The sequence below is a fragment of the Ahaetulla prasina genome, chromosome 2 (assembly GCF_028640845.1).
Source record: "Ahaetulla prasina isolate Xishuangbanna chromosome 2, ASM2864084v1, whole genome shotgun sequence".
In the NCBI taxonomy this organism is placed as follows: Eukaryota; Metazoa; Chordata; class Lepidosauria; order Squamata; family Colubridae; genus Ahaetulla; species Ahaetulla prasina.
Window position 1 is genome coordinate 107169119 of NC_080540.1, and position 14103 is coordinate 107183221.

The window sequence follows — 14103 nt, forward strand, 5'->3', positions numbered from 1 at the left end:
TTCGTCTTAAGACAACCCTTCTTCAAAATGTGTAACCGCAAGGCACATTTTAAATACTTAAATTTTGTTTTGTTTTTTAAACACAGTTTAAATAGAGCTTAAAAGAAATCTTATTTATTTATTTATTTTTTGAGATGATGGGGAGATGTTAGCCGTTCAAGGTAGGTCAGGCCAAGAAACCAACACTGCAGGAATTCTAGCAATGCTACTTGCTAGATTTCCTTGTTGGGGTTCATTAAGAGTGGCACAGTGGCTAGAGTGTAGTACTGCAGGCTACTTCTGCTGCAATTTGACAGTTCGAATCTCAGCAGGCTGCAATTTGACAGTTCGAATCTCAGCAGGCTCAAGGTTGACTCAGCCTTTCATCCTTCCGAGGTTGGTAAAATGAGGATCCAGATTGTTGGGGGCAATACGCTGACTCTGTAAATTCATTAGAGAAGGCTGTAAAGCACTGTGAAGCAGTATATAAGTCTGAATGCTATGCTATTGCCTATGCTATTAACAGAATCTTGAAAGCCTGTAGAGAACCTTCTCCTTTCTTAAGGACAAAGTAAAGGGAGAGGTTATCTCATTCTGTTTCTCATGCTTTTTACTTTTCCAAGGCTGAGTAACCATTTCCCACCTTCTTCTCAAGGCCTTCTATAGCCAGAGCTACATTCCCCAACAGAAGACTACCATGTTTATGAATATTTAATTGGAAGTAGACTCTGATCAATGGAAACTTCTGTGTAAATGTGTTGATGGATTTGTAAAACGATTCACTAAAGCAAAGTTTGGGAGGAGACTCATGAAACAATTGCATTAATTTATGGTCACACCAAACCAAAACTTTTACTCCAACTTCAGTACAAAGACACCAGGACTCTCCCAGACTGAGACTTCACATCAATATCCATAACATAAGTGCTACCACCTATTAATAATATTTGTGCATAGCATTTTCACTGACTCTTTGTGTAAGCTGCAATTTTGAAGTAGAAATAAAAAAACATAACTGGACTCTATATTTATTTATTTGATTGGTGTCCTGCCAATCTATAATACTGTATAAGCTAGACAGTGGCAAATGTTAACCTGTGATCACAATTTACCACGTTCCAACTTTTATGGAACTGACCAAAACTTCTTTTTCCCCTTCTTTCCAAACTCTCTCCTGCATTCTCTTTTTCTTTTGCCTATTTTAGATAGTGTGTTATAACTCATGCATTTAAAAAGTATGTAACTTTATTTTTTAAAAAATACAAAATTAAAAAATAAACAAATAGAAAAAAGATCTGAAAAAAAAAAACAATTCAGAAAAGAAAGGGGACAGGACAAAAGAAAAAAATAGAAAAAATAGAAAAAGAATAAATTCTGACTTTCTTTGGTACAGATATAGATAAAAAACATGCATCAAACTCTTATTCTAAGATTAATATTTGCTGCATTATATCACCTTTGAGCATATAAAGTCTCACTTCCATTATCATATGTAAAAACAAAGTTCCAGAACAGGTTTCCATTTGTTTGTCCATTAAGCCTAAAAGAATAGTCTCAATTGTATATTTACTTTTAAAATCATTTGCATCAAAATACATATTTGATTCCAATATTTTTGCTGCAGGTCCACCATAGATGAAAAATGTTTGTTAATGTTACACTGTTTGATTACATTTTCAACAAATATTTAAAATTTTCTTTTATACATTTTGGACAATTTATCTGGTGTCATGTACCAAAGATACATCATTTTATAAAAATTCTTTAAAATTAAAATTTAATGTAGTTTTCAAGCCTTTCTTCCACATATCCCCCCTTTATAATCTAACTGTATATTATTTCCATAACTCATGTATGTTTAACCTGAAAAAATACTGCTTTTTAATAAATAATAATGGCATTTTAGAGATTGATTTTGTGGATATTATCCCGATAAAATCATGTTTTTAGGTTATCAGATTAATTTTTTTGTCTTTCAGATGTTCCTTAGTTTCAAACCACATGAGGATGAATTGGATATAGAAACATACATTATCCAACCGTATTGTTCTCTTGCAAAAAAGCTCCACAGCACCATCTTTCCTGTCTATGTAAGTATCATTTCATTTCTAGTTTGCCAAATTTGGGAAGACGGAAAGATTGGATTGATTATAGCTTTGCCTTCTCACATTTGCAGGCAAACTGGGATTTTAGGAGTTGTAGTCTCGGCATAACTGAAGACGACAATGATGATAAACCAATTGTGAGATACAGGGCTTTTTCAAAGGAAAAAATCTTCATCTTACCTAATGAGCCAATTTCTGAGAAATGGAATGGAATGGAATGGAATAGAATAGAATAGAATAGAATAGAATAGAATAGAATAGAATTCTTTATTGGCCATTGTGTTTGGACACACAAGGAATTTGTCTTGGTGCATACGCTCTCAGTGTACATAAAAGAAAAGATATGTTCATCAAGAATCATAAGGTACAACATTTAATGATAGTCATAGGGAAACAGTCAATATAAATCTTAATACCAGCAACAAGGTTACAGTCATACAGTCATAATGTCATATATATTCCAAAATATCAAAGCAAGTTCTTTGAGATTGTTCTAGATTATCTGAGATTTCTCTAAATACTAGGTACATAGCAAGAAGAAGGCTTCTGATCTTCCACTTCAGAACAGAGCAAAGGAAGTCAAGGTTTGAGAAAAGTCTGAATCTCTTCCTTTACAGCAGCAGAGGCTGGAGCACCTAGTATATAAGCCACTGTGCAACTTGTCAGAGACTTTGAGAGGACCCCAGAAACTGATCAAGAAGCGATCGGATAAGCTGCTCGACTATGAGGAATATGAGGAGAAGAAGAATGAGACAGGCAGTGTGACCTACGAGGAAGAGGCTATCATGAATGCCTATCTTGGCATTAACTCCTTGCTTGTATCTGAGCTTCCTACATTCAACCAGGTGGCTCTGAAGTGGCTGGCCTGTATCCTGTGTTCTTTCGTGACTCTTCAGAGGGATTTGGCCAAGCAAGTCCTCCATGAGGCAGAAGGGGAGATTTTCAAGGTAAGAGGCGATTTCTATTTGATTCTTTCCCCCCTGCATGCAACCAATAGGCATATATTTCAAGAAGAAAAAAAATGTGGCATTTTCTTGAAAACACAGACATCCCAGTCCGTATCCTTAAATATTTTTGAGCTGATGTGCAGCCTGTTATGAATGGTATAAATCAGCGGTCACTAACTGGTGGTCCATGGACCACTGGTGGTCCGTGAGAAAATTTTGGTGGTCCACCGAAAAATTATTTGCATTTTTTAATATTGCACTAAATCAGGGGTCCTCAAACAACGGCCCCTGGGCTAGATACATGCAATGAATGTTTGTGTTGCTGCAGAGAGTCTCCACCTTCGGGGTCTTTTTGTGTGGGTCAGAGCGTGGAAGAAATTCTGACTTAGGGTCTGCTTCGGCCTGGTGCGGGGCTTTGGGTGAAGGCTGGAAGCTGGAGGGAAGTGCCACTGGTGGCGAAGAGCCGGAGGACCTTGTTCCAGTGGGACTGTCTCATGGCCTGGAATTCAGCCCGCTGAGCCTCCAGGCGCCTGGCCTTGCAGGTCTTCCCTCTGCTTGGAAAGCCTATGCTTATAGTCCTCAGTGAGGTGCTTCTGCTGAGCGTCCTTCTCGATCAGATGCAGTTTGAACTGAGCTGTTTTGCCAACTCTTTCTCATGGTGACTGCTTAGCTCCAACAATTGCTTCCTGTTGGGGCCCTAAGGAGCCTGGGCAGGGAGGCAAGGAGTTGGCCATGCCCACCCAATCACATGACCACCTAGCCGTGCCCACCCAGCTGGTCATTAGGCAGATCATATTAGTGGCCCGTGGGATTTAAAATTATGAATTTAGTGGATCCAAAAGGTTGGTGATCCCTTGTATAAATAGCAGGAGACATGACACCAAGTTTAAGAAAATTAGGTGAGTAATTGTTTTATACATACTTTCAGTCATTAAATTCTAGGCTTATTTTTTCAGCTGCCCCATAAACATCTCTCAACAACTGAATTCTGGAAAATGGTAACCAATACTTTAAAACAGGCTGAAGATCAGCTGTACTTGCTCCAGGAGAAGTTTGATACCGTCTTGCCAAGCCCCGTTGTGCAGGTATGATGCTACTAGAAAAGCAAGAGGGTATGTGTTTACTCGTGCACAATTTCCTCAGTTGACTGATGGCTAATTAACTCATAAATAACTGGCATGGGCATGGAAAAAGCAGATTGTAATCCCAGGTGAATTCTAGGTCTTATCCAGTGATATTCTATGATATTTGGATGCTTGGATTGTCTTGTGTATAAACTTGGAATTTGAGTGCGAGGGAAGTGAATAATTCAAAGGCTTGCTTCCTTGTCTTTGGAGAGTTTGCTTTACCTTTTTGTGAAGTATTCAAGATGAGTCTTAGTTTATGAGTCACATTTTTCATTAAGGCACTTGGATATCTTTACTAAACAACCTATTTGTGCATTGTATGCATTTTAGGAGAAAAGTGCATGAACCCTTTTAAGATATTTTTTTTGAGTCATTGACCCATACATGCCATAATGTATATAGATATTTCTGCAACAAATGATGGTTTTAATATAAATTGTAGTCTGATGGATGGTTTTGTAATAACTTCTGACAAAACAAATTTAGTGACTAGTAATCCAAAAACTAATGTCGAGGGATGCGGTGGCTCAGTGGCTAAGATGCTAGGCTTGTCGATCGAAAGGTCGGTAGTTCAGCGGTTCGAATCCCTAGTGCTGCATAATGGGGTGAGCTCCCGTTACTTGTCCCAGCTTCTGCCAACCTAGCAGTTCGAAAGCACGTAAAAAAATGCATGTAGAAAAATAGGGACCACTTTTGGTGGAAAGGTAACAGCATTCCGTGCGCCTTTGGCATTGTCATGCTGGCCACATGAGCACAGAGACGTCTTCGGACAGCACTGGCTCTTTGGCTTTGAAATGGAGATGAGCACCATCCCCTAGAGGCGGGAACAACTAGCACATATGTGCGAGGGGAACCTTTACCTTTACCTAATCCAAAAACAATCTTAGGCCCAGTAGAAGCATTAGGAAGGATAAAACTGATAATCTTAGTCAGTTAATTTTGCAATACCATTAAATGACTTGCCATTAAAGAAATTACTGGCCATATTGCTTAAACTTTATAATTTGAGAATTGTGCACATAAAACATACAGACAGATTCTAGATATTTCAATCCTGACCTGAGCAATGGAAGGGTAACAAGTAGACAATTATTATGCTTTGCATTTTAAAATTTAATTTAGGCATGTTTTATTTAGCCTACTGACATTTTTTCAGAGTAGTTGACCTTAGTTCAGTATGATTGGTTGAAAGGCTGTAGCACTAAGATTCAGCAGCAGCTGTCTCGAGCAAATGTATTGCTCTTGGCCCTGTAGAAGAAATAGAACTGGTAGTATTAGAAGCAGATGAAAATAATTTTCCCTCTCCTTTTCCCATTGTCCAATTTCTTGCAGTCTTACTCTGCCTCATTTGCAGAATTGCCTATTTTCTCTGTTTTCTGAAACTTAGCGTGCAAAATACGTTTGACTATCAGGATTTGTCACAGCTTGTTTTAGGATACTTTTGGTTAGATGCGTTTAGCTCCTTGTTTCATTATGATTCATGCATAAGTGCATAAAACACAGCAGCGTATTACTTCCACAGGGGATATGTTTCTGACTCATTTCTCCTTCTATCTTTTCAATAGCCTCTTAGCTCTGCGGAGGAGAAGAAGGTCCATTTGCTTCTGAACAAACATGGCCCAGATAAACTGTACCAGGTGACAAGCGACACTAGTGGCTGCAAAGACATGGATCTGCCTCTGCAGAGAGGGCAGATAGTGGCTTTTTTGCATGGCATGGACTCCAAGGGCAACACAAACCGATGGCTGGTTGATTCAGGAGGTATTGTTAGTGTTGCAATCACCCAGAATCCTTTTCTTTGTACTGATAAAAGAGAATGTTTGTAGCTCAGGGTTGAAATGACGGATCCTTGGTGTCCCCTGAGCTTGGTAATTTCCTTGCAGATGTTTCATTTTTTTTAATTTTTATTTGAATTTATATCCCGACCTTCTCCGAAGACTCAGGGCGGCTTACACTGTGTTAAGCAATAGTCTGTATCCATTTGTATATTATATACAAAGTCAACTTTTATTGCCCCCAACAATCTGGGTCCTCATTTTTACCTACCTTATAAAGGATGGGAGGCTGAGTCAACCTTGGGCCTGGTGGGACTTGAACTTGCAGAAATTGCAAGCAGTGTGTTAATAACAGACAGACTTAGTCTGCTGAGCCACCAGAGGCCCCCTTTCATTACCTAAAGTAGGCAATCTTCATCAACTCTGCAAGAAAACCAGCAAGCTCAGGGAGTACCAAGGGCCTATTTTCTTTGTTACCAAGACTGGTAAGTTGGGATGGTCTGATCAGTCTAAACCCAGTCTGTGTGAATGTCACACATTATTCTGTTTTGTGAAAATTGAAAAGTAATTTTCCCCTTTATACTTGCCTTTTTAAAAAAAATCCATGGTTCTTTGAAATATCTATCTCAAAAACCTAAGTAGGATCAGATCTGTGTAATATTTGAATGGGAGATTATCAGGAATCCTTGGGGCTTGTAAAATAAATGATGACATGGTATATGTCGTGTATTGTTGTTCATCTGGATTTGCCTACTTTTAAAAACTGCTAAAGATCGGATGGTTTTTACTATGTCCTGATACGTAAAACCATAGAACACAAATGGATGATGTATTTTCTTTTTCACATGACTGTATGTGGGTATACCTTGAAATCAGTAAAAGTCAAACTAAACTGAAGGCAGTTGTTTGTTTATAGTCAAAATATTTTGTATTTTGGCTTATGCATCAAAATCCCATCATGGCTAATTTGTATAGCTGTATACAATATATGCTGTTTCGTATACAACCTGGTCTACTACCTGGTTTATATTTTTTTGAATTATATATGCTTTAATTGCAACAAGTCCTTAAGCGATGAAGGCTGGTATTGTGGACAGATGCACCTATAAATTCAAATGATCCAAAAAGACTATTTTACCAAATACATACTGGCATTTAGAACTTTTGTAGCAGGAAAAGAAGGGGTGACTAAATTGATCTGGCTGCAGAACAGTCTTTCATGAAGTGCAGACTTTTGATGTAAAATGAATCTGCTTCTGATATCTCTTACATCCCGACTGCATCAGATAAGAAGCTTAAGCCATAACCACAGAAGATTTCATTGAGCCTAATCTGGTGAGCTCCAGATGTGCTGGATTACAACTCCCAAATCTCTGGCTGGTTATCAGGGGAATTATAGTCCATCAGATCTGGAGTTCAGCAATTTGGGGAAGATTATTATAGAGTGCTATTGCTCATGTAACATGTGATCTGATAGTCTGATTAGCTAATGTGGAAGGAAAAAAAAATCAAATTTGCAGTCCTTCCTTTGGCAGAGTTTTTAAAACTTTTCAGTATAGTTTTTATTTGTGTTGTAAAGCCATTAATATTTTTTAAAAAACAGATTAAGGCACATCCAGCGTTTTGTCATTCTTCTAGTGTAATTGAGAGTGCTTACCAATGAACAGTTGGTTTTATACGCCTTTCAGTATTTGAGTGAATTGAAATACTAGTCACTGAGCTTCTTAGAGATCAAAAATTGACCACTGTGGAAACCACGGTATTCCAAAGGATCAAATGAACCTTTAATATGATTCAGATAGATTTATTTTAGCCAGTCGCATTTAATTAGTTCCCATTGAGAATATAATTCCTAGCCAGTTGCATTTTATTAATGAGAAGTAGATTCCTCCCCCCACCCCTTGGGATAATTTCCTCTGATTTGTCTGAGCAACTAGGTGATGGGGGGGGGAAAGAAAGATACCTTTGTATACTTGCTAAATGATTGTAATGAAAGAGACAGTTGCTTGCTCTCTGAGCAGTGAAAAATCAAATGTCAGGAGGAAAACTAGAGCAGTGGTAAGATAGCTGGACTCAAATATCCCAGGAATTATAAGTTTCCCTACTAGATTTTGCATGCATTAGGTAATTGCAAAAAACAGGACAGATGCCTCATTACAATAATTGTACCATAGTCCTGTTAGGTAGATAATGAGACAGCCATTGTCCAAACTGCAGGGGGTGGGGAGCAGCTACAGAGAGGGGTGAAGGAAGAGGATTCTTTTCAGCAACCAGAAGATCACTAACTGAACTATAGGTTGCCTGTCCCATGGTTGAATTTTGCCTAAACCAGGAGCAGATTGCCCTTTCTTTCATCTCTCCCATTCTTTTATACTGACTTTTCTACCTCTCTCTGCCTTCATATTGCAACCAGTTCCTTTCCTCTCTTTTTTCTTGTCCTTTCTTTACCTATATTAAACACCCTTTCCTCTGTATCTTCCCTACAATGCGGAGGTGGGTTTCAGAAAGTTCTGACCAGTTCTGGAGAACCAGTAGCGGAATTTTGAGTAGTTCAGAGAACCGGTAGTAAAAAATTCTGACTGCCCCCGCCCCCATCTATTCTCTGCTTCCCAAGTCCCAGCTGATCAGGAGGAAACGGGGATTTTACAGTAATCTTCCCCTGGAGTGGGGACAGAATGGAGATTTTACAGTATCCTTCCCCTGCCACGCCTACCAAGTCACGCCCATCAAACCATGCCACACCCACCAAACCACACCCACAGAACCATAAAAAAGTAAAAAATTTTGAAACCCACCACTGCTACAATGTATTTTTTTCTAGGCCTTATTCTAATTCTGTCACTCTGTATCTCCCCTTCTTGTCTCTATTCAATCATATTTGTGCTAATTTTGGTCATCTTTCCCACTTACCTTGTTTCCTTTCTATAACATAACATAATGTAATAATAATAATATACATTATAATATACATTATAGCATAGCATAACAACATAATATCATAATGTAACGTAATGTAACGTAACAACATAACAATATCAAAATATTATAGTTCAAGAGCCATGGTGCGCAGTAGTTAGAATGCAGTACTGCAGGCTAATTCTGCCAACTGCCAGCAGTTTGATCCTGAGCGGCTCAAGGTTGACTCAGCCTTCCATCCTTCAGAGGTTGGTAAAATGGGGACCCAGATTGTTGGGGGCAATATGCTGACTATGTAAACCACTTAGAGAGGGCTGTAAAGCACTGTGAAGTGCTATTGCTAAGTGCTATTATTAAGTTGAGAGAGAAATTAGAAAGTACAGATACAGTATAATAAAAAGGGTTAGTATAAAATAAAACAGTTTGAGATAAATAAGTTGAAATTATATTAAGCATTTTTAAAGCTCATACATTAATATATCAGTAAAAACCTTACTTCTATAGCCATAGTTAAAAGTTTAGTCATTGTCGTTGTAACATTAGGATTTTTATATGAATGTAAAATTTTAATGTACTCAAAAATATCTCCTCCTGGCCTTGATTTTAAAACAGGACAGATTACATCCTGCCAAAAACTCTTGTAAAAATCACATCCTTTCATTAGTACATCCCACGCATCCTCTCTCCTTTCCTACAATAAATGCTGCCTTTCTGTCCATTCCTTTTTATATCAACCGTTATTTCTACACCATTATTTTCCACTTATGTCGAGTTCATGCCACTTTCATTGGAGTTGCAGTACAGCCATCTGCTAGATGATAAACAAGGGAACATTTTGCTTCTTGTCAGCAGTCTAGCCTTCAAACTGACCCTACCTGTCTTATGTACCACGCAGGTCCAAGAGGCTACGTTTCACCCGGAAAGCTCCAACGGTACCATTATGTCCCCAACTCAAAGCCCAGAACAACAACCTTGCCTAAGGGTGATACTGCTGGGAAAATGCATCCTACTCACAACATCCCCCAAACTCCCAATCCCCCAGCGTACTTCAACACTCCAGTTTTACAGGTGAGTCAAGTACAAGCTTTTCAGCCACTCCTGTCTTTGTCTTCCTTGTTGCTTTGATTTTGAAGGACAATAGTACAGGTTGTGTACAGGCAGTGAATTTATGGCTGGAAACTGGCAGATGATGGCATTTCCTGTCCTGTTATGCTGATTTATATTTTAACAGGGCCATTTCAGGATGCAAAATTAGGCATGCCTCTCAAGTGATTTTTTCCCCCTCCAGGTAATTTGTTAGAAATAAGATCTCAAATGGATTTAAATATGGAGTAGTCCAGATATGTTGACTCACCTTTGAGACATTTATAAAGTGAAACATGAGTAAGGGTCAGATTTGGGAACTGGCAAGGTGTTGGTCAAATAAAAATATATACATGTAATCAGCAATGAAAACCAAAACAAAAACTGATAAGGAGCAGCAGCTACATGAAGGATTAGTTTTTATGATTATGTCTAATAATACGTAAGATCACAAGAGGCACCCAACTAGTCTTTGGCATTCACTTGCTGCTTGTGTAGGAGCTAAAAGTCAAAGTTCTAATAGGACCCTGAAAAGTTTAGCCTGCATGAATTCTGAATGAAAACTATTCACCACCATGACTAAAACCATTTCTGTCTCATAACTAGAATCTGATCTAGAAAACTTTTTTCCTCTAAGATCTTTTGTATGATGTTCCTCTGATTCTTTAAAACAGGGACATTGAACCCCAGGCAAAATTAATTAAACATAACCATACCCAGGAATGTCAACTGCTTCTTTCAAAGTAAGGTGGCATCACTACTTCCTTCCTTGAAGAAACATTGAATACTTCCTGAATCCAGCTGTCCATGTCCTGCCTAGCTATTTGAAAGGGCAAAGAAAGGCGTGAATTCAAATCACAATTGGCAACATTAAAACCCTATCAAGTGAAATTGTTTTCCAAACATCTGCAAATCCATCCAGTACAGTCTGTATGCAGTCACTTTGTCCTGTTCATCTTTCTCTAAAAGGTTGAAATTTAGCACAAGCATGAATCTTTAACACAAGATGAAATAAGTGCAGAAAAGAACTGCCACATTGCAATTCTTGTCACCATTGTGTAAGTTGAAACATGAGCTTTCATTAATGTTTGGTGTTATCTGCTTCTGGTTTTATTGCTTTAGATCTCTTTTCCATCACTCCACTATATCTAGTAAACTAAGGAATCAATAATTGAGGGAATGCCTCATGGAAGTAATTTCACCATCTCTTGCCACCTCTGTGATTTAAGGATTGACTACACTGAGATATAACATTCTGCCAAATTGTGGGGTACACCCCTAAATGCTTTCTGGATGCCTTGTGGGATGGGGTGGATGGCTCTAACTAATCCTCCATCTTTGAGGAGATCCAAGTGTTCCAAAGAACAAATGTTAATGCTTTCCGTCTTCTGATCACATCTCATCTGCTTCAAAATAAAGAGCAAATCTAGCTTGTGTCCTCTCACAAAAGTTAGGGATGCAATTACATGTGATGTAGTTGATGTTTGCCCTTAAGGCCATGAGCACAAAGAGCTACACCAAACTCCTTTCCCAAAGTATGAAGGTCAAAGTCATCCAAGAGTATCAAGAATTCCAGCACCAGCCACAAGATACCAAAATGAGATCCAAGAACTTGCAGAACAGCTCAGCAACATACTACTGGAATTGGTCCATGCATATGAGCGAAGAGCAACAGTAGTCATCCTGGCAGCTAGTGCTATTAAAGCTGTAGTGTTGTAGGCAAATTGGCACTCCCCCAGATATCATAAATAATGATTTATGTAGGAACTGCATCTTCAAGAGACTGGTTCTGGGAACAATGAGCAGTGAAGGAGACTATTGTACAATTTTGTAACAGTAATGAGTCATCACCCAGTGCCACTAAACCAGAATGCAACAAAAAGAGAACAGAACAGAACAGAATAGAATAGAATAGAATTATTGGCCAAGTGTGATTGGAAACACAAGGAATTTGTCTTGGCGCATATGCTCTCAGCGTACATAAAGCGTACAGCAAGGTTCTTTTCCTAAAAGTTAAACTTATTGTATTGGGAGAAGCTCACTCCCACTTTATGAATGTCCCTCTGGACCTCTCAGATGAGCTGCTTTTTAATTTCAGTCCAGGAGTCTTCTGAGAAAGTACTAAATCCATAATTATGAATAGTCCATTTAACAGGTAAGAGGCTCAGAAGAGGAACACAGGGTGAAGCAGGAGAATGAGCAGGAATGGAGTTAGTATGCAACCGTAAACACGCAAGGGAGATTGGTCTGTGCATCAGTGGTGGGTTTCAAAAATGTTTACTACCGGTTCTGTGGGTGTGGCTTGGTGGGTGTGGCTTGGCTTGGTGGGCATGGCTTGGTGGGTGTGGCAGGGGAAAGTATTGTAAAATCTCCATTCCCTCCCAACTCTGGGGGAAAGTTACTGCAAAATCCCATTTCCTCCTGATCAGCTGGGACTTGGGAGGCAGAGAATAGATGGAGGTGGGGCCAGTCAGAATTTTTACTACCAGTTCTCCAAACTACTCAAAATTTCTGCTATCGGTTCTCCAGAACTGGTCAGAACTTGCTGAAACTCAACTCTGCTGTGCATGATATCATCCCCTAATGCCACTGAATTCAAAATGGAGTGAACAAAATTGTTTTTCACCCACTTCCCAAAGTGATGATAGCAAATGGTGCAGCAATATTTAACTCTTTACTGGTAAAACAGACAGAAAACCTATAATGCACCCAATGGGGACAGAACCCTCAACACTGAATAATATGTAGTATCTGGCTTTTCTTCCACATTTAAATCAATCTCAGCAGGACATGAGCTTTTTCTCAAGAACAGCAGATGAAGACAACATAATGAGGACAGGGAGGAAAAGTGCAGTTACCAGAGATGCATTGTTAAGCAAAAGAAATCAGAATAACAGTTCACTGGGTTCTCAAATCTTTGTCTGAAACCAAATTCCATGGTTTCCTGAAACTGACTAAGTATAACCAAAGCAGGATTATCCCCTGAATCTGCACCTTGTTCCTTAGTATTCCTGTTTCTCTGGGCGAATATTGGTTTCCTCTTCCATCTTATTCAATGCCGTGCGACATAGAAAGGGTCCCTCATTAACAACACACATCTTGGGTGCAGTCCTAGGAAAATCTCAGAGGGAATAATCTGGTCACAGATTCCCCTCCCCTTTTTCCCACCAACCTCCCAGGTGGGTGCCTTTCAATGTGGGCAACCCCCAATCTGAAAGTTCCCAAAGGGAATGTGGTCAGAGCCAAGATAGATCCTCCTCCATGAAGATCTTTTTTTGTATTGTCTGAATCTGGAAGGAATTCTTTAGTAGGGAAGATGGGTTTATGTTGCCTTTTCTCACCTAGCACCTGTGGTAGGATTATTTTATTTATTTATTTATTTATTTATTTATTTATTTATTTATTTATTTATTTATTTATTTATTTAGATTTTTATACCACCCTTCTCCCAAAGGACTCAGGGTGGTGTACAGCCAAATTATAAAACAATACATTATACAATTAAAACAAAGGCTTAAAACAAACATGTTCCATAAATGGCCGAAATTTAAAACAATCAAATTTAAAACCCTTAAAATTCATAAATAGTAGCCCCAATTAAAATTATTTAAGATTAAAAATTTAAGCCAGTCCCGCTTGAATAAATAAATGCATTTTCAGCTCATGGCGAAAGGTCCGAAGGTCAGGTAATTGGCGCAAACCAGGGGGAAGTTCGTTCCAAAGGGTAGGAGCTCCGACAGAGAAGGCCCTTCCCCTGGGGGTCGCCAGCTGACATTGCTTGGCAGACGGCACCCTGAGAAGACCCTCTCTGTGTGAGAGTACGGGTCGGTGGGAGGCGTAAGGTAACAGCAGGCGGTCCCGTAAGTACCCGGGCCCTAAGCCATGGAGCGCTTTAAAGGTGGTAACCAAAACCTTAAAGCGCACCCGAAAGACCACAGGGAGCCAGTGCAGACTGCACAGGAGCGGTGTTATGTGGGAGCAACGTGTGGCTCCCTCAATCACCTGCGCAGCTGCATTCTGAACTAGCTGCAGCCTCCGGGTGCACTTCAGGGGAAGCCCCATGTAGAGAGCATTGCAATAATCCATAAGGCATCCCGGTCAAGGAAGGGGCGCAACTGGCGGACCAAGCGCACCTGGTAAAAAGCTCTCCTGGAGACGGCCGGCAAATGAT

At 39.3% G+C, this 14103-nt stretch overlaps 1 protein-coding gene across 4 annotated transcripts in view; it reads left to right on the forward strand.

Moving 5' to 3' along the window:
• ARHGEF37 (Rho guanine nucleotide exchange factor 37) overlaps positions 1 to 14103 on the forward strand; it is an 83974-nt gene that overhangs the window by 59364 nt on the left and 10507 nt on the right. For 3 of the 4 annotated variants that reach the window (XM_058166635.1, XM_058166637.1, XM_058166638.1), the window contains exons 8-12: positions 1959 to 2069; positions 2702 to 3031; positions 3988 to 4116; positions 5724 to 5919; positions 9745 to 9917. In XM_058166635.1, coding sequence (XP_058022618.1) covers positions 1959 to 2069; positions 2702 to 3031; positions 3988 to 4116; positions 5724 to 5919; positions 9745 to 9917 — 939 coding nt within the window. The remainder of the gene's footprint in view (positions 1 to 1958; positions 2070 to 2701; positions 3032 to 3987; positions 4117 to 5723; positions 5920 to 9744; positions 9918 to 14103) is intronic. The other variant, XM_058166639.1, reaches the window with a different exon arrangement.